The sequence below is a fragment of the Bombina bombina genome, chromosome 1, assembly GCF_027579735.1.
Source record: "Bombina bombina isolate aBomBom1 chromosome 1, aBomBom1.pri, whole genome shotgun sequence".
Lineage (NCBI taxonomy): Eukaryota > Metazoa > Chordata > Amphibia > Anura > Bombinatoridae > Bombina > Bombina bombina.
Genome location: NC_069499.1, coordinates 1216404986 through 1216430545, shown reverse-complemented (window position 1 = coordinate 1216430545; position 25560 = coordinate 1216404986). Strand labels below are relative to the sequence as shown.

General features: G+C 38.5%; 1 protein-coding gene across 1 annotated transcript in view; it reads left to right on the top strand.

The window, feature by feature from the left end:
• Window positions 1-25560, top strand: part of LOC128664100 (protein NLRC5) — a 429645-nt gene that overhangs the window by 383531 nt on the left and 20554 nt on the right. The window contains exons 32-33 of the mRNA XM_053718792.1: window positions 19336-19419; window positions 21792-21875. Coding sequence (XP_053574767.1) covers window positions 19336-19419; window positions 21792-21875 — 168 coding nt within the window. The remainder of the gene's footprint in view (window positions 1-19335; window positions 19420-21791; window positions 21876-25560) is intronic.

Below are 25560 nucleotides of genomic sequence, written 5' to 3'. Positions count from 1 at the left end.
ACAAACTGCTAGCCTCTAGCAGCACACACACTGGCAAGTGTCGACATCACATGATCTGGTCAGCCAATGCAGATGCGCGTTTCACCCCCTCATCATCAGGGAGACAGGGCTTCGTCAGGGCTTGTCTTTCCACATACAGTACACAGCTTAAATGCAGACACTTTCTCCGCCCTTATGGTTGGTGAAATTAGTTTAGCTTAAAGGGGCAGCATCATGCCCAACTTATACAGTTATTTTCGCTCGTACAACATTCAGTAGCTCAATATATGTACATAACTTATGTAATATATATAACAATTCTTGACAAAAGCATTCTCTGATGCTTCATTATATTTGTAAACCAGATATTATACCCTCACAATGTCAGAATAAATATTTCAGCAATTTATTCTAGAAAGCATTCCATCCAAATTCTCATTTATTCCTTTGGGATTAAGGGTAGTAAGAGTGAATACCCACCTACATTCTTTTTGCAGGAGAATCTTGTCATTATCACCTCCTCTACTATTTAGGATCCCCCTATCTATGCCCACACATCTCATAGAGTCGTGATTACTAGAGTGAAATGTCTTGCTACACTTCTGACCTGGACTTTCTGTTTTATATCATCAGAATGCTCAGTAATCCTATCCTTAAAGTGAATCCAAGCGTTTTACAAATGCTAGGATTGACTTTTGAAACAAATAAAGGGGACTTTCATTCATGAAGTATAAGATACTTCATGTAGAAAGCTTCTTTATTTGTTTTAACCGATCGCCGTTTTTAGCTGCTACAGCAGCCCACGTTTTCACCTCTTAGCCAATAGCCGTGCGGTAAATCCGGCTCCCATGGGCGCCAAGCCGGATTTACCGCACAGCTATTGGCTAAGAGGTGAACTGTCAAAATGCGGCCTTCAAGGTCTAAGACATTAGCATATGAACCTCCTAGGTTTAGCTTTCAACTAAGAATACCAAGAGAACAAAGCAAAATTGGTGATAAAAGTAAATTAGAAAGTTGTTAAAATTACATGCCCTATTTGAATCATGAAAGTTGTTTTTTTTGTTTGACTGTCCCTTTAATGCCCTTTGCTTGCCTTTTTTTCTAACACCTGAGACCTCATATCTTTGAGCCCTTATAACTTTTTTTTTTAATATTTTTTATTAGATGGTGTTGTTATGAGTGTAACATTACTTTGTAATATATTTTTAATGTGTTTTGTGCAACTTTTTTGTTTCACAAGACAGTTAACCACAGCTCGGTAATCATTCTAGCATAAATCGCGATTGCGCTCTAGTGATCTTGTTTAGTTTCAACTCATAATACAAACAATAAGCCTGACGAGCTCAAACGTTTGCGAAAAACTCCTTATCACTCACGTGCAAAAGTTTGCGCTCCACTCACTATCGGGCCCTTTATTAAATATAAATATTGCATAAATATGATTTTACATGTTTATCTACTTGACTGTAAAGGACTCCAATGTACTTATATAATATATATATTTCTTCTGTTAAGTGTGATCAGTCCACGGGTCATCATTACTTCTGGGATATTACTCCTCCCCAACAGGAAGTGCAAGAGGATTCACCCAGCAGAGCTGCATATAGCTCCTCCCCTCTACGTCACTCCCAGTCATTCTCTTGCACCCAACGACTAGATAGGATGTGTGAGAGGACTATGGTGATTATACTTAGTTTTATATCTTCAATCAAAAGTTTGTTATTTTAAAATAGCACCGGAGTGTGTTATTATCTCTCTGAGTTTGAAGAAGAATCTACCAGAGTTTTTGTTATGATTTTAGCCGGAGTAGTTAAGATCATATTGCTGTTTCTCGGCCATCTGAGGAGAGGTAAACTTCAGATCAGGGGACAGCGGGCAGATGAATCTGCATAGAGGTATGTAGCAGTTTTTATTTTCTGACAATGGAATTGATGAGAAAATCCTGCCATACCGATATAATGTCATGTATGTATACTTTACACTTCAGTATTCTGGGGAATGGTACTTCACTAGAATTACACTGTAAGAAATACATAAAGCTGTTTAATAACTAGAGATTATGTTTAACGTTTTTGCTGGAATGTAAAATCGTTTTCATTTACTGAGGTACTGAGTGAATAAATGTTTGGGCACTATTTTTCCACTTGGCAGTTGCTTAATCTGTTTTTCTGACAGTTTCTGTTCTCCCTCACTGCTGTGTGTGAGGGGGAGGGGCCGTTTTTTTGGCGCTTTTACTGCATCAAATATTTCAGTCAGCAACTCATTGTATTCCCTGCATGATCCTGTTCATCTCTACAGAGCTCAGGGGTCTTCAAAACTTATTTTGAGGGAGGTAATTTCTCTCAGCAGAGCTGTGAGAATTATAGTTTGACTGAGATAAAAAACGTTTATTCTGTAATTTGTTTCCTGCTTTCAGAATTTGTTATCTTTGCTAATGGGATTAAACCTTTGCTAAAGTTGTGTTGTTTACAAGGATTGAGGCTATAACTGTTTCAATTTATTAATTTTCAACTGTCATAGATCTTCTGTGCTTCTTAAAGGCACAGTACGTTTTAATATTATTCTAATTGAATTGTATTTCCAAGTTGCAAGTTTATTTGCTAGTGTGTTAAACATGTCTGATTCAGAGGATGATACCTGTGTCATTTGTTGCAATGCCAAAGTGGAGCCCAATAGAAAATTATGTACTAACTGTATTGATGCTACTTTAAATAAAAGTCAATCTGTACAAATTGAACAAATTTCACCAAACAACGAGGGGAGAGTTATGCCGACTAACTCGCCTCACGTGTCAGTACCTACATCTCCCGCTCAGAGGAAGGTGCGTGATATTGTAGCGCCGAGTACATCTGGGCGGCCATTACAAATCACATTACAGGATATGGCTACTGTTATGACTGAGGTTTTGGCTAAATTACCAGAACTAAGAGGTAAGCGTGATCACTCTGGGGTGAGAACAGAGTGCGCTGATAATATTAGGGCCATGTCAGACACTGCGTCACAGGTGGCAGAACATGAGGACGGAGAACTTCATTCTGTGGGTGACGGTTCTGATCCAAACAGACTGGATTCAGATATTTCAAATTTTAAATTTAAACTGGAAAACCTCCGTGTATTACTAGGGGAGGTGTTAGCGGCTCTGAATGATTGTAACACAGTTGCAATACCAGAGAAAATGTGTAGGTTGGATAAATATTTTGCGGTACCGACGAGTACTGAGGTTTTTCCTATACCTAAGAGACTTACTGAAATTGTTACTAAGGAGTGGGATAGACCCGGTGTGCCGTTCTCACCCCCTCCGATATTTAGAAAAATGTTTCCAATAGACGCCACCACAAGGGACTTATGGCAAACGGTCCCTAAGGTGGAGGGAGCAGTTTCTACCTTAGCTAAGCGTACCACTATCCCGGTGGAGGATAGCTGTGCTTTTTCAGATCCAATGGATAAAAAATTAGAGGGTTACCTTAAGAAAATGTTTGTTCAACAAGGTTTTATATTGCAACCCCTTGCATGCATTGCGCCGATCACGGCTGCAGCGGCATTCTGGATTGAGTCTCTGGAAGAGAACATTGGTTCAGCTACTCTGGACGACATTACAGACAGGCTTAGAGTCCTTAAACTAGCTAATTCATTCATTTCGGAGGCCGTAGTACATCTTACTAAACTTACGGCGAAGAATTCAGGATTCGCCATTCAGGCACGCAGGGCGCTGTGGCTAAAATCCTGGTCAGCTGATGTTACTTCTAAGTCTAAATTGCTTACTATACCTTTCAAAGGGCAGACCTTATTCGGGCCCGGGTTGAAAGAGATTATCGCTGACATTACAGGAGGTAAAGGCCATGCCCTGCCTCAGGACAAAGCCAAAGCCAAGACTAGACAGTCTAATTTTCGTTCCTTTTGTAATTTCAAAGCAGGAGCAGCATCAACTTCCTCTGCTCCAAAACAGGAAGGAGCTGTTGCTCGCTACAGACAAGGCTGGAAACCTAACCAGTCCTGGAACAAGGGCAAGCAGACTAGGAAACCTGCTGCTGCCCCTAAAACAGCATGAATTGAGGGCCCCCGATCCGGGATCGGATCTAGTGGGGGGCAGACTTTCTCTCTTCGCCCAGGCTTGGGCAAGAGATGTTCAGGATCCCTGGGCGCTAGAGATAATATCTCAGGGATACCTTCTGGACTTCAAATACTCTCCTCCAAGAGAGAGATTTCATCTGTCAAGATTGTCAACAATCCAGACAAAGAAAGAGGCGTTTCTACGCTGCGTACAAGAGCTCTTGTTAATGGGAGTAATCCATCCAGTTCCACGATCGGAACAGGGACAGGGGTTTTACTCAAATCTGTTTGTGGTTCCCAAAAAAGAGGGAACTTTCAGACCAATCCTGGACTTAAAGATCCTAAACAAATTCCTAAGAGTTCCATCGTTCAAGATGGAGACTATTCGGACAATTTTACCTATGATCCAAGAGGGTCAGTACATGACCACTGTAGATTTAAAAGATGCTTACCTTCACATACCGATTCACAAAGATCATTATCAGTACCTAAGGTTTGCCTTCCTAGACAGGCATTACCAGTTTGTGGCTCTTCCATTCGGATTGGCTACAGCTCCAAGAATCTTCACAAAGGTTCTGGGTGCTCTTCTGGCGGTACTAAGACCGCGGGGAATCTCGGTAGCTCCATACCTAGACGACATTCTGATACAAGCTTCAAGCTTTCAAACTGCCAAGTCTCATACAGAGTTAGTGCTGGCATTTCTAAGGTCACATGGATGGAAGGTGAACGAAAAGAAGAGTTCACTCGTTCCACTCACAAGAGTTCCCTTCCTGGGGACTCTTATAGATTCTGTAGAAATGAAGATTTACCTGACAGAGGACAGGCTAACAAGACTTCAAAGTGCTTGCCGCACCCTTCATTCCATTCAACACCCGTCAGTGGCTCAATGCATGGAGGTAATCGGCTTAATGGTAGCGGCAATGGACATAGTACCCTTTGCACGCTTACACCTCAGACCACTGCAACTGTGCATGCTAAGTCAGTGGAATGGGGATTACTCAGACTTATCCCCTTCTCTGAATCTGGATCAAGAGACCAGAAATTCTCTTCTATGGTGGCTTTCTCGGCCACATCTGTCCAGGGGGATGCCATTCAGCAGACCAGACTGGACAATTGTAACAACAGACGCCAGCCTTCTAGGTTGGGGTGCCGTCTGGAATTCTCTGAAGGCTCAGGGACAATGGAGTCAGGAGGAGAGTCTCCTGCCAATAAACATTCTGGAATTGAGAGCAGTTCTCAATGCCCTCCTGGCATGGCCCCAGTTGACAACTCGGGGGTTCATCAGGTTTCAGTCGGACAACATCACGACTGTAGCTTACATCAACCATCAGGGAGGGACAAGAAGCTCCCTAGCTATGATGGAAGTATCAAAGATAATTCGCTGGGCAGAGTCTCACTCTTGCCACCTGTCAGCAATCCACATCCCGGGAGTGGAGAACTGGGAGGCGGATTTCTTAAGTCGTCAGACTTTTCATCCGGGGGAGTGGGAACTTCATCCGGAGGTCTTTGCCCAAATACTTCGACGTTGGGGCAAACCAGAGATAGATCTCATGGCGTCTCGACAGAACGCCAAGCTTCCTCGTTACGGGTCCAGATCCAGGGATCCAGGAGCAGTCCTGATAGATGCTCTGACAGCACCTTGGGACTTCAGGATGGCTTACGTGTTTCCACCCTTCCCGTTGCTTCCTCGATTGATTGCCAGAATCAAACAAGAGAGAGCATCAGTGATTCTAATAGCACCTGCGTGGCCACGCAGGACTTGGTATGCAGACCTGGTGGACATGTCATCCTGTCCACCTTGGTCTCTACCTCTGAAACAGGACCTTCTGATACAGGGTCCCTTCAAACATCAAAATCTAACTTCTCTGAAGCTGACTGCTTGGAAATTGAACGCTTGATTTTATCAAGACGTGGGTTTTCTGAGTCAGTTATTGATACCTTAATACAGGCTAGGAAACCTGTTACCAGAAAGATTTACCATAAGATATGGCGTAAATACCTATATTGGTGTGAATCCAAAGGTTACTCTTGGAGTAAGGTTAGGATTCCTAGGATATTGTCTTTTCTACAAGAAGGTTTAGAAAAGGGTTTATCTGCTAGTTCATTAAAGGGACAGATCTCAGCTCTGTCCATTCTGTTACACAAACGTCTGTCAGAAGTTCCTGACGTCCAGGCTTTTTGTCAGGCTTTGGCCAGGATTAAGCCTGTGTTTAAAACTGTTGCTCCACCATGGAGTTTAAACCTTGTTCTTAATGTTTTACAGGGCGTTCCGTTTGAACCCCTTCATTCCATTGATATAAAGTTGTTATCTTGGAAAGTTCTATTTTTAATGGCTATTTCCTCGGCTCGAAGAGTCTCTGAATTGTCAGCCTTACATTGTGATTCTCCTTATTTGATTTTTCATTCGGATAAGGTAGTCCTGCGTACTAAACCTGGGTTCTTACCTAAGGTAGTTACTAACAGGAATATCAATCAAGAGATTGTTGTTCCTTCTTTATGCCCAAATCCTTCTTCAAAGAAGGAACGTCTACTGCACAACCTGGATGTAGTCCGTGCTCTAAAATTTTACTTACAGGCAACTAAGGAATTTCGACAAACGTCTTCTCTGTTTGTCATTTACTCTGGGCAGAGGAGAGGTCAAAAAGCTTCCGCTACCTCTCTTTCTTTTTGGCTTCGTAGCATAATTCGTTTAGCTTATGAGACTGCTGGACAGCAGCCTCCTGAAAGAATTACAGCTCATTCTACTAGAGCTGTGGCTTCCACTTGGGCCTTCAAGAATGAGGCCTCTGTTGAACAGATTTGCAAGGCTGCAACTTGGTCTTCGCTTCATACTTTTTCCAAATTTTACAAATTTGACACTTTTGCTTCATCGGAGGCTATTTTTGGGAGAAAGGTTCTTCAGGCAGTGGTTCCTTCTGTATAAAGAGCCTGCCTATCCCTCCCGTCATCCGTGTACTTTTGCTTTGGTATTGGTATTCCAGAAGTAATGATGACCCGTGGACTGATCACACTTAACAGAAGAAAACATAATTTATGCTTACCTGATAAATTCCTTTCTTCTGTAGTGTGATCAGTCCACGGCCTGCCCTGTTTTTAAGGCAGGTAAATATTTTTTAATTTATACTCCAGTCACCACTTCACCCTTGGCTTTTCCTTTCTCGTTGGTCCTTGGTCGAATGACTGGGAGTGACGTAGAGGGGAGGAGCTATATGCAGCTCTGCTGGGTGAATCCTCTTGCACTTCCTGTTGGGGAGGAGTAATATCCCAGAAGTAATGATGACCCGTGGACTGATCACACTACAGAAGAAAGGAATTTATCAGGTAAGCATAAATTATGTTATTTCTCTTGTAAGGTGTATCCAGTCCACGGATCATCCATTACTTGTGGGATATTCTCATTCCCAACAGGAAGTTGCAAGAGGACACCCACAGCAGAGCTGTAATATAGCTCCTCCCCTAACTGTCATAGCCAGTCATTCTCTTGCAACTTTCAACAAGCAAGGACGTTGTAGGAGAGAGTGGTTAAATATAGCTAGTTTATTTTCTTCAATCAAAAGTTTGTTATTTTTAAATAGTACCGGAGTTGTGCTATTTTATCTCAGGCAGTAAATAGAAGAAGAATCTGCCTGAGGTTTCTATGATCTTAGCAGGTTGTAACTAAGATCCATTGCTGTTCTCACATATGTCTGAAGGGATTACACAGATGAGGTAACTTCAGCGAGAGAATGGCGTGCAGTTTATTCTGCTATCAGGTATGTGCCGTTATAATTTTTTCTAGAGATGGAAAACACTAGAAAATGCTGCTGATACCGGATTAATGTAAGTTAAGCCTGAATACAGTGATTTAATAACGACTGGTATCATGCTTACTCCCAGGGGTAATACCCTTATGATATTGCAATATAAAACGTTTGCTGGCATGTTTAATCGTTTTTATATATGCTTTGGTGATAAAACTTTATTGGGGCCTAGTTTTTCCACATGGCTGGCTTAAATTTTGACTAGAAACAGTTTCCTGAGGCTTTCCACTGTTGTAGTATGAAAGTTACAGTTGGTGCAGTTAAAATTACAAACTGTGACATCCAGCTTCCCTCAAAGGCCCTCTGAATGCTATAGGACATCTCTAAAGGGCCCAAAGGCTTTCCAAAGTCGTTTATTGGGGAAGGTAGGGCCACAGCTTGCTGTGGCAGTTGGTTGTGACTGTTAAAAAACGTCTATTTCGTTTTTTTGATCTGTTTTTTTGAACTAAGGGGTTAATCATCCATTTGCAAGTGGGTGCAATGCTCTGTTAGCTTATTATACACACTGTAAAAATTTCGTTTGATTTACTGCATTTTTTCACTGTTTTTCAAATTCTGACAAAATTTGTTTCTCTTAAAGGCACAGTACCGTTTTTTATATTTGCTTGTTAACTTGATTTAAAGTGTTTTCCAAGCTTGCTAGTCTCATTGCTAGTCTGTATAAACATGTCTGACATAGAAGAAACTCCTTGTTTATTATGTTTAAAAGCCATGGTGGAAGCCCCTCTTAGAATGTGTACCAAATGTACTGATTTCATTTTATGCAATAAAGATCATTTTCTGTCTTTAAAAAATTTATCACCAGAGGAATCTGACGAGGGGGAAGTTATGCCGACTAACTTTCCCCACGTGTCAGACCCTTTGACTCCCGCTTAAGGGACTCACGCTCAAATGGCGCCAAGTACATCTAGGGCGCCCATAGCGTTTACTTTACAAGACATGGCGGCAGTCATGGATAATACACTGTCAGCGGTATTAGCCAGACTACCTGAACTTAGAGGTAAGCGAGATAGCTCTGGGGTGAGACAAAATGCAGAGCATACTGACGCTTTAAGAACCATGTCTGATACTGCCTCACAATATGCAGAAGCTGAGGAAAGAGAGCTTCAGTCAGTGGGTGATGTTAATGACTCATAGAAACATAGAAACATAGAATTTGACGGTAGATAAGAACCAAAAAGGCCCATCAAGTCTACCCATATTACATGTTACTTTTTCCTTAGGATAGCCTTATGCATGTCCCAGGCATTTTTAAATTCCTTTACAGTCTTTGTGTTTACCACCTCAAATGGAAGTTTATTCCATGAATCCACCACCCTTTCTGTAAAAAAATGCTTCCTCAAATTTCTCCTGAATCTACTACCCTCTAACTTTAGATTGTGACCCCTTGTTTTGGCATTTATTTTTTTGTGAAAAATGCTTTCAGCTTCTATTTTATTAAGTCCCTTCATATATTTGAAGGTTTCTATCATGTCACCTCTTTCCCTTCTATCCTCTAAACTATACATATTTAGATCATAGAGTCTTTCTTTGTACGTTTTATATTTTAGACCATGTACCATTTTAGTAGCCCTCCTTTGGACAGCTTCTAGTTTATTTATATCTGTCTGAAGATATGGTCTCCAAAACTGTACACAGTATTCCATATTTGGTCTAACTAATGATCTGTAAAGTGGCATAAGAACCTTGCTATTTCTGCTACTAAAACCTCTTCCAATGCAACCAAGCATTTGACTGGCCTTGCTGGCTGCACTGCGGCATTGTGTACCAAATTTTAAATCATCTGAAATAATAATTCCCAAATCCCTTTCTTCTTTAATTACAGTCAGTAATGTACCATTGAGACTATAATTGGCCTTTGGGTTTTTGGATCCTGTATGCATAATTTTGCTCTTGGTAATATTAAATTTCAGATCCCTTTTATTTGACCAGTCCTCTAGTTTATTAATATCACAGTTCATTTGATCAACTCCTCCTGGAACATCTACCCTGTTACAAATTTTTGTATCATCAGCAAACAAGCAAACCTTCCCCTTAAGCCCACTTCCAATATCACTTATGAACATGTTAAACAAAACAGGCCCAAGAACTGACCCCTGGGGAACACCACTAGTAACTGATGCCTCATTTGAATGTACTCCATTAATTGAAACCCTCTGTCATCTATCTTTAAGCCAGCATTCTACCCACTTAACAATCTTAGCATCTATTCCAAGGCAATACATTTTGTGAATAAGTTTGTTGTGTGGGACGGTGTCAAATGCTTTGCTAAAGTCTAGATATGCAACATCTACGGCTCCTCCCTGGTCTATTATTTTAGTTACATGGTCAAAGAAATCAATTAGATTAGTCAGGCATGATCTTCCAGCAGTGAAACCATGCTGTCCTTTGTCTTCTAAGTTGTTTGTCTGAATGAAAGATACAAGTCTTTCCTTTAAAAGAGTTTCCATTAATTTCCCTGCAATTGAGGTCAAACTGACTGGCCTATAGTTAGCAGAATCTTCCCTACTACCCTTTTTGTTCACCCTGTAAATGTTGAATTCTACCTGAATAAAAAAGTCTTTTTTACCTGCACTAAGGCCTGTGGCTGTGATCAATCTCAATACAGGTAACCCTATTTGTCTATTTAATCGTATGCTTGGATACCGGAGGAGTGAATCCATACCTGGCATTGGGACGGCCTGAGGGGCGTGTCGGAGAGCGGCAATAGCGGTGAGATTATACCTGTCTTATTTTACTCATATATCTGCAGTTCTTACTAAAGAACCATCGCAAGTCTGAACTTAAATACTGCCATAATTTGCCGCCAATAGCACTTTATCCTTTCAGCCCAACACATAGGTCGGTCACTTTCCACTGACTAAAAGTTGTATTTGGGAAGTTTTCGTTTTACTACACTTGCCAAAAGATTAAAGCAACACGCCATTCCATTACCGTATATGCAAAACCAGTATGTACACTCAGAAAGTCAGTGGTTGAATCACAACGTGCAGTTCTTATGAACTTTGTGTGTTATTTTTACCCTTTTTATGAAGAGGGACTACATTGGCAATTTTCCAGTCTTTTGGAACAACTCCTGTTAGAAGTGACTGATTAAATAAATCAGCTAATGGAGTAGCTATTACGGATCGAAGTTCTCTTAGAACTCTTGGATGAATATTATCTGGACCCACAGACTTATTAACTTTTATTTTTGATAAAGCCCTTGAAACCTCTTCCTCTGTAAAAAGAAAAGTACTACTCACATTATTATTTACAGTAACATCCCTTAATAGAATCTCACTATCTTTACCATCTGTTGTAAAGACTGAACAAAAGTAATCATTTAAACAGTTTGCTATTTGTTTATCTTCTTCCAATACTCTATTCTCATTCTTGAGTCTAACTATCCCTCTGTTAGTTTTTCTCTTTTCACTGATATATCTAAAGAAGGTTTTGTCACCGTTTTTTACAGATTGTGCTATTTTCTCTTCTGCATCAGCTTTAGCCTTTCTGATTAACTGCTTTGTCATCTTTTGATGGGTTCTCCATTTTTCTTTATCCTCTTCTGAGCCAGTGAGTTTGAATTTTTTATAGACTGTCTTTTTTTGTCTTAACTGCATGTGCTACTTCTCTTGAAAACCATATTGGTTTTCTTTTTCTTTTACTTTTACAAACAAGCCTAATACAGTGTTTAGTTGCATCTAGAATAGCATTTTTAAAATATCCCCACTGTTCTTGTACTCCTGTAATCTGTGCCATCCCTTTTAGGGATTCATCTAGGTATCTGCCCATGTAAGAAAAATCAGTTGATCTAAAGTCTAAGACTTTTGTTTTACTATGGTTGCTTAGTACCTTTGCCTGAATATTAAACCATACAGACTGATGATCACTAGAGCCTAAGTTCTCACCCACAGACACCTCAGATACTATATCACTGTTTGTAAGTACTAAATCTAATATAGTTCCTTTTCGTGTTGGTTCTTTTACTAGTTGCTCAAGAGATTCCCCTTGTAAAGATTCCAGGATATATTTACTTCTAGTTGATTTGGCAACAGGTACTCAGGAAAGATACCTGATTCTAATATTTCTACATTTAAATTTAAGCTTGAACACCTCCGCGTGTTGCTTAGGGAGGTTTTAGCTGCTCTGAATGACTGTGATACCATTGCAGTGCCAGAGAAATTGTGTAAACTGGATAAATACTTTGCAGTGCCGGTGTGTACTGATGTTTTTCCAAATACCTAAAAGGTTTACAGAAATTATTAATAAGGAATGGGATAGACCAGGTGTGCCGTTCTCTTCCCCTCCTATTTTTAGAAAAATGTTTCCAATAGACGCCACCACACGGGACTTATGGCAGACAGTCCCTAAGGTGGAGGGATCAGTTTCTACTCTAGTAAAGCGTACTACTATCCCTGTCGAGGACAGTTGTGCTTTTTTTTTAGATCCAATGGATAAAAAATTAGAGGTTACCTTAAGAAAATATTTATTCAACAAGGTTTTATCCTACAGCCCCTTGCATGCATTGCCCCTGTCACTGCTGTTGCGGTGTACTGGTTTGAGTCTCTGGAAGAGGCTTTACAGGTAGCGACTCCATTGGATGACATACTTGGCAAACTTAGAGCACTTAAGCTAGCCAATTCTTTTATTCTGATGCCATTGTTCATTTGACTAAACTAACGGCTAAGAATTCTGGTTTTGCTATGCAGGCGCGCAGAGCGCTATGGCTTAGATCATGGTCAGCTGACGGGACTTCAAAATCTAAGCTACTTAACATTCCCTTCAAGGGGCAGACCCTATTCGGGCCTGGTTTGAAGGAGATTATTGCTGATATCACTGGAGGAAAAGGTCATGCCCTTCCTCAGGACATGTCCAAATCTAGGGCCAAACAGTCTAATTTTTGTGCCTTTCGAAACTTCAAGGCAGGTGCGGCATCAACTTCCTCTAATGCTAAACAAGAGGGAACTTTTGCTCAATCCAAGACGGTCTGGAGACCAATCCAGACCTGGAAAAAAGGTAAGCAGGCCAAAAAGCCTGCTGCTGCCTCTAAGACAGCATGAAGGAACGGCCCCCTATCCGGTAACGGATCTAGTAGGGGGCAGACTTTCACTCTTCGCCCAGGCGTGGGCAAGAGATGTTCAGGATCCCTGGGCGTTGGAAATTATATCCCAGGGATATCTCCTGGACTTCAAAGCTTCCCCCCCAAAAGGGAGATTTCACCTTTCACAATTATCTGCAAACCAGATAAAGAGAGAGGCATTCTTACACTGTGTACGAGACCTCCTAGTTATGGGAGTGATCCATCCAGTTCCAAAGGAGGAACAGGGACAGGGTTTTTACTCAAATCTGTTTGTGGTTCCCAAAAAAGAGGGAACCTTCAGACCAATTTTGGATCTAAAGATCTTAAACAAATTCCTCAAAGTTCCATCATTCAAGATGGAAACTATTCGTACCATCCTACCAATGATCCAGGAGGGTCAATATATGACTACAGTGGATCTAAAGGATGCTTATCTTCACATTCCGATACACAAAGATCATCATCGGTTTCTCAGGTTTGCCTTTCTAGACAGGCATTACCAGTTTGTAGCTCTTCCCTTTGGATTAGCTACAGCCCCAAGAATCTTTACAAAGGTTCTAGGGTCGCTTCTGGCGGTCCTAAGGCCGCGGGGCATAGCAGTAGCCCCTTATTTAGACGACATCCTGATACAGGCGTCAAACTTCCAAATTGCCAAGTCTCATACGGACGTAGTACTGGCATTTCTGAGGTCGCATGGGTGGAAAGTGAACGAGGAAAAGAGTTCTCTATTTCCACTCACAAGAGTTTCCTTTCTAGGGACTCTGATAGATTCTGTAGAAATGAAAATTTACCTGACGGAGTCCAGGTTATCAAAGCTTCTAAATTCCTGCCAGGTTCTTCATTCCATTCCGCGCCCTTCGGTGGCTCAGTGTATGGAAGTAATCGGCTTAATGGTAGCGGCAATGGACATAGTGCCGTTTGCACGCTTACATCTCAGACCGCTGCAACTATGCATGCTCAGTCAGTGGAACGGGGATTACACAGATTTGTCCCCTCAACTGAATCTGGACCAAGAGACCAGGGATTCTCTTCTCTGGTGGCTATCTCGGGTCCATCTGTCCAAAGGTATGACCTTTCGCAGGCCAGATTGGACAATTGTAACAACAGATGCCAGCCTTCTAGGTTGGGGTGCAGTCTGGAATTCCCTGAAGGCTCAGGGATCGTGGACTCAGGAGGAGTCTCTCCTTCCAATAAATATTCTGGAACTAAGAGCGATATTCAATGCTCTTCAGGCTTGGCCTCAGTTAGCAACTCTGAGGTACATCAGATTTCAGTCGGACAACATCACGACTGTAGCTTACATCAACCATCAAGGGGGAACAAGAAGTTCCCTAGCGATGTTAGAAGTTTCAAAAATAATTAGCTGGGCAGAGATTCACTCTTGCCACCTATCAGCTATCCATATCCCAGGTGTAGAGAACTGGGAGGCGGATTTTCTAAGTTGTCAGACTTTTCATCCGGGAGAGTGGGAACTCCATCCGGAGGTTTTTGCACAACTGATTCATCGTTGGGGCAAACCAGAACTGGATCTCATGGCGTCTCGCCAGAACGCCAAGCTTACGTGTTACGGATCCAGGTCCAGGGATCCCAAGGCGACACTGATAGATGCTCTAGCAGCGCCCTGGTCTTTCAACCTGGCTTATGTGTTTCCACCGTTTCCTCTGCTCCCTCGACTGATTGCCAAGATCAAGCAGGAGAGAGCATCGGTGATTCTGATAGCACCTGCGTGGCCACGCAGGACCTGGTATGCAGATGTAGTGGACATGTCATCCTTTCCACCATGGTCTCTGCCTCTGAGACAGGACCTTCTACTTCAGGGTCCTTTCAACCATCCAAATCTAATTTCTCTGAGGCTGACTGCCTGGAGATTTAACGCTTGATTTTATCAAAGCGTGGCTTCTCCGAGTCAGTTATTGATACCTTAATACAGGCACGAAAGCCTGTCACCAGAAAAATTTAACATAAGATATGGCGTAAATATCTTTATTGGTGTGAATCCAAGGGTTACTCATGGAGTAAGGTCAGGATTCCCAGGATATTATCTTTTCTCCAAGAAGGTTTGGAAAAAGGATTGTCAGCTAGTTCCTTAAAGGGACAGATTTCTGCTCTGTCTATTCTTTTGCACAAGCGTCTGGCAGATGTTCCAGACGTTCAGGCATTTTGTCAGGCTTTAGTTAAAATCAAGCCTGTGTTTAAACCTGTTGCTCCACCATGGAGCTTAAATTTGGTTCTTAAGGTTCTTCAAGGAGTTCCGTTTGAACCTCTTCATTCCATAGATATCAAACTTTTATCTTGGAAAGTTCTTTTTTTGGTAGCTATTTCCTCGGCTTGTAGAGTCTCTGAGCTATCTGCCTTATAATGTGATTCTCCTTATCTGATTTTTCATACGGATAAGGTAGTCCTGCGTACCAAACCTGGGTTCTTACCTAAGGTGGTATCTAACAAGAATATCAATCAAGAGATTGTTGTTCCATCCTTGTGTCCTAATCCTTCTTCGAAGAAGGAACGCCAATTACACAATCTGGACGTGGTCCGTGCTTTAAAGTTTTACTTACAAGCTACTAAAGATTTTCGTCAAACATCTGCTTTGTTTGTTGTCTACTCTGGACAGAGGAGAGGTCAAAAGGCTTCGGCAACCTCTCTTTCTTTTTGGCTAAGAAGCATAATCCGCTTAGCCTATGAGACTGCTGGACAGCAGCCTCCTGAAAGGATTACAGCTCATTCCACTAGAGCTGTGGCTTCCACTTGGGCCTTTAAAAATGAGGCTTCTGTTGAACAGATTTGCAAGGCGGCGACTTGGTCTTCGCTTCATACTTTTTCAAAATTTTACAAATTTGATACTTTTGCTTCTTCGGAGGCTATATTTGGGAGAAAGGTTTTACAGGCAGTGGTTCCTTCCATTTAAGTACCTGCCTTGTCCCTCCCTTCATCCATGTACTTTAGCTTTGGTATTGGTATCCCACAAGTAATGGATGATCCATGGACTGGATACACCTTACAAGAGAAAACACAATTTATGCTTACCTGATAAATTTATTTCTCTTGTGGTGTATCCAGTCCACGGCCCGCCCTGTCATTTTAAGGCAGGTAATTTTTAAATTTAAACTACAGTAACCACTGCACCCTATGGTTCCTCCTTTCTCGGCTTGTTTTCGGTCGAATGACTGGCTATGACAGTTAGGGGAGGAGCTATATTACAGCTCTGCTGTGGGTGTCCTCTTGCAACTTCCTGTTGGGAATGAGAATATCCCACAAGTAATGGATGATCCGTGGACTGGATACACCACAAGAGAAATAAATTTATCAGGTAAGCATAAATTGTGTTTTTATTAGATGGTGTTATTATGCGTGTAAAAAATTCTTATGTATTTTTAATGTCTTTTGTGCCCACACGCATTAACTTCAATAGCGCTCAAGCAATCACATTAACTTTCAACTTGTAATACGAGCGAAAAACCCAACGCTCACAAATACCCGTGATAAACACATTTTGCTCGCAAACTTAAAGGTTTACGATACACTTATTTAACTGACAGAAAAGTAATGTATTCTAAACTGGATGCAAATTGCAAGTTAAACAGTTTAATTTGTATTTGCTGGGAGGCATCTTTCATCTCTTTGGGACTTCCAAGTTCTGCCCATTTTTAGAGAATTTTGTGAGTTCTGCCTCTGTGAAGTCTGGACTTTAATTTCTCTCATTTTTTTTAAGTTTTTGAGAATCTGGTGATGTGGAAAAGCAAACACAAAAATAGGCTTCCCCTGCTGACAGACACCTGCACTGCAGCTAGATTGGTAATGTGCTGGAGAAGAATCAGTCTACTGAGCATGTCAGGTGGCAACATAACTGCACAACTTGCACTGTGGGCAGCTGCAAAACAAGTTAGTTTGAATTAAATAACTTAAAAATAATACGTTATAAAATTCAAACTACCAAAGATCATTAGATCAGTTATCAGCATGCTAAGTTTCCTTCAGCAATGTCATCTGTAGCCAGTCAGCTCTACTACTGCCTAAAAATCCTAATTATAAGTCATTGGAATTTGTCTGATAAACAGCACTTTTTTTCTACATTCAATAACTTAAAAATGGTTTGATAAATTTATTTGAAATTTGGCTATATATATATATATATATATATATATATATATATATATATATATATACACTAAAATAAACAAGAGAGAAAGGGATCTAAAGACACCTCAAGCCGCCCATTAGGGATGGGCAAAACACGCCATCCCGTGCTGCGTGCTAATATGATGTGAGCAAGGCTCAGCATTGGGGATTCCCCTTTTTTCGGCTTAGGTAAAAGTAAAAGAATATCTTGCCCTTTCCCCTCACTCACTGCCTGGTAACACAATCTACTACCTCTCACAATAGTGATATACAATTTATAAAGAGAAACAAAACAAAGTAATGCACTAGCGCAGAAACCGCTGGAGTGGTAAACAACCATGCTCTAAATACGGAATATAACAATGTTTTAAAAGATAATACAATTTGGGAAGTGTTTAATATAATTTCTTAATAACGTGTATATGTAGCAGGCTACATTTTGAATCTTAAATAGTTCAAATGTTTGTTTATACAAAAATATGGGACTTCCCAAAATAATAGGTATCTAAATGTTTTAAAAAATAAATAAATATATGGATGCTTTCAAGTGGGGTACAAATTAAATATGTTTGTTCCCTTTTGTGTTGCCGCCATTACTGATATAGAGATAATAATTGTGGCCACATAAGTCACTTGTAGAATACAACAGCGCACGTACTTAAATATTAGGATTACAATCCAGAAATTACAACTGATAAAAGTCTAGCTGACATTCAGGGATGGTCTCTGTGGGTCGTATGGCTGTTCCAAACGCCATTACTGACAAAGGGCTAGATTACGAGTGGAGCACTATTTAGAGCTCCAACTTGCACGTTAAAATCGCTAGACAGAGGCTTTTTGCGAGCGCCCGGTTGCACTTATATTATAACTTTTATGCAATTTTTTGTAAAATAATTTTTATGAGACTGTGTTTATATGAGTGTAACTGTACTGTTAAATATATTTTTATGTTTTTTGTGTAACTTTTTGTCATGCGTAAAAGATAAGCAGAGCTCTGAAGTCGCTCTAACCCAACAAGTTTTTTTAATTTGATTACGCTCAAATGTACGCATTTACTTTCAACTCATAATACAAAAGGGATAAAGGTGTAGTTAAGTGTCCCAAATTCGGAAGGTACCACATCCCGCCATGGGGGGACCATGGATAGGTTCGGTTGCGGTGCCCGGTAACCATATTGGAACAGAGCATTGCGGTGCCCGTTACTGCCCACACTTTCTGATGTCACTGTACATCTCCCGGTTGTCACTGACCTTTGGCTAGATTAAACTGGAGTGGAATCCTTCAGATTATTCCTGATAGTTACACACTTAGGGCTAGATTACAAGTGGCACTCTATTTACCTCATGAGGTTTATGCACATGAAAATTTATAGTGGGATGTATGCAATTATTCTAGTACACTGTCTCTTTAAACACATCCGTCCCAAGTAGTGACCCGTGCATTTACATAGATGTCACTTTGTGCTATATAGCAAATGTAAAAACTCCATCCAAGATTAATGACTACATAAATGTGTTTGTGTGCGCACAATGTGAATATGTTTGGAACCTTGTTCACATGCTCAAAAGAAATCTCTTTAAATGTGTTGTAATATTGTGTTTCATGTGCGGATGAAGCTATTTCCGCATTTTTGTTAATTTTGTAATATTCACATTTGCAATGTAATCAAATTATTCTAAAGTATTGCTCACGTAATTGCTGTCTATACAGTATATATAGAGATAGATAGATAAATAGTAAATTGGAAATCTGTTTAAAATTGTATGCTCTATCTGATTCATGAAATCATTTTTGGGTTTCATGTCCCTTTGAAGTAGCTGGGGAGAAGTCAGAAGTTCTGTTACTTAAATTCTATGACAATATATTGGATAAGGTAAATTCCCTACATTAAAGGGACATGAAACCCCAAAACGTTCTTTCGTGATTCAGATAGAGAATACAATTTTAAACAACTTTCTAATTTACTTCTATTATCTAATTAGTTTCATTCTCTTGGAATGCTTTGTTGAAGGAGCAACAATGCACTAATGATTTCTAACAGAACACATGGGTGAGCCAATCACAATCAATATTTATTTTTTGCAGGCAACAATCAGCAGCTAGGTTCTCTGCTTCTCCTGAACTTGCCTAGATAAACCTTTCAGCAAAGGATAACAAGAGAAGGAAGCAAATTAAATAGAAGTAAATTGTAAAGTTGTTTAAAATTGTATTCTCTATCTGAATCATGAAAGAAAAATGTTGGGTTTCGTGTCCCTTTAATGCATAAAATCACCACAAAGAAGTATTTCATATCATCATGACAATAAACCTTCTGTCGCTTTGTTACAGTTTATCTCACAACTGCCTCCGTGATGCAGGAATACAAGTACTGGCAGACGTTCTACTTTCCCTGTCTGCACTAAAGACTATTGAGTAAGTAAAACTTATTTTGTTTCTTCTGTGTGATATTGTGCGGTCTAGAAGGACAAGCTGTACTTCTATACATTTTGAATTATCAATAGCAGAACTTTAGACAGTAATGTCCATGTTCCATTAAAAGGGCATGAAACCTCATTTTGCATAAAAACTTGGGCTTGTGCCATACTCTCTAGAGTTCTGTAACCTGCAAATTGCCTAAACCAGCTATTTAATTTGCAGAATTTTAAAAACTATAATGCATAATTTGCTTTCTAGGACAAGTGCATATTTATATAAAATAAATAAAAGCAAGAGATGTTTAAGGACACTTTAAATGGTTCAGCCCAATGTAATAATATTTCAGTTGCTGACCCAGTGCAGATAAAAAAAAAAGCATATTACATGCTTTTTAGCAGTAAACACTGACATCTAGTGGACATCTTCGAAATACCTTTTTCAGGTGATTATATGCACAGATTTCAATAGAATTCAAGGATATATTTTATAAGAAAAAGGTCCTGATTAAAATATTAGAATATACTTATTTGTTATGGGAAATACTTGATTAGTCCCAGGAATTAAAAAGGTTTCTGAAATGGGAAGGAAAATTGTTTGGAGACTAACAAGATCAATTATCTGGAAACTCCCAAAATGAACCCACTCTACAATATGTAAATCTTTTAAAACCATTGTTTCTAATATACATCAACTTATGGTTTTGTGAATTTCTCCAGTAACTAAACTATTTTTCCTTTCAAATTTCTAAACCCTTTTACATTTTAGAACTTACGTGGGCCAGCTACAGAGTGCCTTTAATCACATGCACCATTTTGAGGAAGTACAATGTTATGATTATTGCATCTGTTCCATGAAGAGAATAAGACACGGTTTACAATGCCTCACTATTTGGTTTCTAAAATCTGTTTTAACAAATTACTTTAAATAAAAAAGTGCTTGAGAGGTGATATTATTACTTCATACAAACATATTCAAGGCCGATATACAGATTTGGTGGAAGCTCTGTTTGTTCCAAGACAATTTTTTGTCTTAATAAGTTTAAGGCTTGACTGTCAATCAAATTGTGGAACTCATTGCTTAAGAAGGTAGTGAATGCACACGCCTTAGATACATTTAAAAATAGCTTAGATACATTTCTGGCTAAAAACGGAATTCAGGGATATGATTGCTTGTGTTAAATGGGTCGGCTTTCCAATTGTTTAATCTTAGTTCAATAACAGCTTTTTTATTGTAAATTGGTGTTATGTCCTGGTGCTGGGGCAACAGAAACTAAGGTCACAATAGTAATGAAAAAGGAAATATGACACAGCACACATGGATGCAGTATAATAATAACAGTATTCATTATGAACTTATTGCATTAACATAAATCAGTACTCGGCTTAAAAAGCAAGGCAGTGATTAAACTATAAACGCATTACTTATCTTAAGATTTCAAATAAGGCATTAATGTCAGCGTACATGAGTCAAACAGAGGAGTGCAGTTACAGCCTGTGTCATCTTTCAGTGGAACACACACACAGCGGATGTCACAATTCTCCTCCCCCTCTAAGCAATTCTAATAATTAAAGTACAGTTTAGCAAGTGTGTCTACTATTATGTCAATAATATTATTTTGTAGCAAAATAAGAGTGTTCTCAAAACAAACTAATATTCTGACAGTAGTGCCTCTCATTGGTATGCGGCCACCCTCTTTTTAGATAAGAACACTGCTATGAGAACAGACAGGCATAGCTAAATGACTATATATGTATGCATATTGTGCGTGTGTGTGTGTATATATATATATATAAATGTGTGTGTGTATAAATGTTCTCTAATAAGCAAATGTTGTAATATAAACTGCTAATACATTAACTGATTAATTATTTGCTTATAGAATCATGAAAAGTTTCCAGTTTCCTTACAATCTGGAAGGATTTGTGTAGGGTGAACTTGATGGACTTCTGTCTGCTTTTAGCCTCATCTATTATGTTACTATATCAGAATCCGACATGTTAGTGCAATGCAGAACATATATTTTATGTAATTATGTGACTTAGAATGTAATTGTGAGTTTGCTTTTAAAATGTGATTTTGAGTAAAAAAAGGTAAAGCATCATAGATCTGATTTACATATACTTACCCAGACTTCCCTGCTACACAGAAAACACAGATGCTTATTTTTTGTGAATAGTCACCTCATGTTTTGGATGTGCTGATGTACTATGCAATACATTTTCTGTCACCTTCTAACTATATTGAGACAAATTTTAAATACTCGCACACGCACACTATTTATTAACCAGATTACTTTGCATGCATTACATATACACACCTGCATGTGTAACGTAGAATAATGTTTTGCTATAAACTTGTCTCCACTGCAGAATAGAGGCTGTGAACATGACACATGTTGGTGTAAAACTCCTCACCCAGAGCCTTCAACGCCATAAAACTATCCAGAATATTAAGTAAGTTTGTGTAAATAGTAATTATTAACAAAACGTTCTATTAAAAACTAAACAGAGTTAAAGGAATACAACTTCTTACTGTAAAATAATTATTTACCTCTGCAATAATGGCTATATTAGTTTGTGTGAAAGCTCCAAAGTCACTACTGCCTTTGGTGATTTCTACCAGATTCTGTTCAGTTTGATAGGGATTAGAACATACTTCTAAAGGGGCATTCATTCATATTTTATTTTATTGCGGCTAAGGAAGAAATTTAAACTGTATTAAAAAAAATATTTTGAAAAAAAAAACCCCATTTTATTTTATACCTGTAGGTCAATAAAGCTTTGAGGGTTGTACTTATCAGCCAGTAAGCAATTGGACCTCTTCTAAACATACACCTCTTGCTAGTTTCAATCTTTTAACTTAGTGTTATTTAATACCTGCCATTTGCAATGATGCATTATAGATTTTTTAAGTTCATTATTAGTTTAACAAAAGCATGTGACACATCATGTGCACCTGTATCAAGCAAAATGAAAAAAGCAAACATGAGTGAGTGCACCTATAAATGTGAAAGCTCTATTTCAAAACACTGCTTCAACCCTGGAATGACATAGGTTCCTCCAAACAAATGTCGGGTACAACATGGTGTGAACAGATTAGGGGAGCACTAATTGTGTTTCTGACTGAAAGTTAGTGTCAAAAAATTTTTTTTGTTATAAAACGTGTAATAAGTATAAATATAAAAAAGGCACAATGTGTATTTTAAATCGTGTTTTTACGATATGATCCAGATGGATAAACTGGACAACAATATTGTTAAATATATGATTTTTTGATTAAGTATTTTTAAAAAAAAATTGGTATGAATAAAGAGATCATAAATAGATCTAAAAGTATTTTACTATTGGTTTACTTAAAATAAAAATACAGGAATATAAAATACAATGTATACGTATAAAACAATTTATATAGGTTCAGAAATCTGACATACAATCCGTATATTGTTAAAGTGTTACAGTGGAGATAATGTTGGTTACAAAGTAGCACTTTATATTGCAATAAGACAATGTTGAATGGAAACAAATGCTCAAGCTCAAAAAACGATATGCATATACTTAATACATTTCTCACTGCAGTGGATTAAAACGTATCTTAAAAAACAGTCTGTGACTGTGAAAAAATGACTCTGATAAAAATAACTGTGGAAACAAGTGAACCTTGATGTAAGGATCCCGTATTTGATAGCCAAAGGGCTGTGTAATTTAGCAGGAAAAAACTTTTTGTCAGGGGACTGTGAAACGAGTACCTGTTTTGGCGGTATACGCCGCAGCTTCTGGCTGTGTGTAAATCACAAAGAGGGCGATCTGTATTCAGACTGTCCTTCCGGGTCACGTGTGTTGGTGACTCACTGATAGTGGTAGTGGAAGGTAGAAACTGATAGGTCGATTTCGCTTAGCCTTTATATGCGTCCAGAATTTTTCAGATGCAAAGTATGGGCAAAGAATGGGCAAAGAAATTTAAGAAGCAAGAGGATTAGAGGTAGGAGGGGCAGAGGACAACATAGACAAAAGACCAAAAAGACAGAAATAAAACATACTGGAGTATTCAACATAAGTAAACACCCTATAAACCATGCACAAGAATCAATATTAAAAAGAGGTTTATCCTTTGCTCCTTCTTGTAAATTAAACAAGTTTGAAACTTTAATCAACATTAACCAATTCATTCGCAAATTAACCTTAAAAAGATACTTCATTAAAAATCCAATGGAAAATAAAATTTTAAAGGAGAATGAATCCATTTATAAACACACAGATTTAAAAGCCCCATCTACTTTCTTTCCGACTCATGAAAAAAGTGAGCACATCAGGCTATTTGAAGGAATGGTAAAAAAAGATTTAGATAAAATAGATCTATCTAAATACATTAATTGGAATATGACACAAAAAGAACTCAATATTGTGAAATAACTAAAAAACAATAAGAATATCACAATAAAACCAATAGACTATTAAAAGATGAAACTACATATAAAAAACTCTCAAATAATCCCATTAAAAGCCAAACACAAAAACTAGGAAAATTATTAGAAGAAGCAAATAATCTAGGTTTATTAACAAAAAATGAATTCGAATTCCTCAATATTAAAAATCCCATTACCCCTACACTTTACATTCTGCCCAAAGTTCATAAAAACCTTACTAGACCCCCTGGACACCCAATTATATCAGGCATGGGATCATTAACTTTGAACCTTTCTCAATATGTTGACTTTTTTCTACAGAATTATGTTGTACAACTCCCTTCTTATTTCAAAGATTCCACTCAATTACTTAATACTTTAAAACCATATTATGGAAAGATAACTACCTCTTAGTGACATGTGATGTCAATTCATTGTATACAAATATAGACCATCAGAAAGGCCTAGAAGCAACTAAACATTATTTGGATAAAGATCTAGATTTAAATAAAGAACAAAACAAATTTTTATTAAATTGTATCAAATTTGTACTCGATAACAATTTGTTTCTTTTCAATGGAGATATGTATTTACAACTCAAAGGTACAGCAATGGGCACAAGGTTCGCCCCCAGTTATGCCAACCTTTTTATGGGTTTCTTCGAAAAAAGTTTTATCGATGAAGGCCAATGGGAGGCGAACCTTGTGCATTACTACCGCTATATAGATGATCTATTTATCATCTGGAAAGGCGACCCAGAACTATTGGAATTATTTATAGAGGATATGAACACCAATCCGTTAGGTCTGAGTTTCTCATATGAATTAAGTGCAAATATAATCCATTTTTTGGACATAGAAATTGAGATCAAAGAAAGGGTAATTGAGACCAGGACCTTTTTTAAAAAAACAGATGCTAACAACTATATTCATAACGATAGTTGCCATTTAAAGAAATGGAAGACAAATATTCCTAAAGGGCAATTTCTCAGAATCAGAAAAAATTGCTCAGACATTAACCAATTCTCAATACAATCTGAAATTCTAACACAAAGATTCAAAGAAAAGCGATATAACCCCTATATCTTGGCGAAAGCCAAACAAGAAGTCCAAGAAATGGACAGAGATCTAATATTAAACCCTAAAGCTAAATCATATACCATTCATAACGCAATATAGTTCACAACATCACGAAATTAAAAAGATTCTCACTAAACACTGGCATTATATTAAAAAAGACCAAATCTTAGGACAAATAATTAAAAACCGCCCAGATATCATTTTTAAAAAAGCAAAAAATCTAAAAAACATACTATCACCTAGTGAATTCAAAAATAGAAATAATAGCAATCCTGTGGATATCAACCTCAAAAAAGAAAAAATAGAGGGGTTTTTTCCTTGCATCTCCTGCAAATCGTGTAAACACAGTACAAAAATTAAAACTATAAAATAATAATGATAATTATATTAATATAAAAGAGATTATAAGTTGCTCTAATAGAAATATAATCTATTGTATTCAATGTTTATGTGGCCACCAATATTTTGGCCAAACTAGCAGAATGTTGAAAGACAGAATAAGAGAACATCTTCATCACATTGAACACAAAGCAACCAACACAAATTTATACAAACATTTTACAGAGTTTCACCAGGGTAATACAAGTCATAAGAAATTCTGGGGAGTAAAAAAAGTTTTCCTAAACCCAAGAGGTGGAAATATAGAACACTACCTTC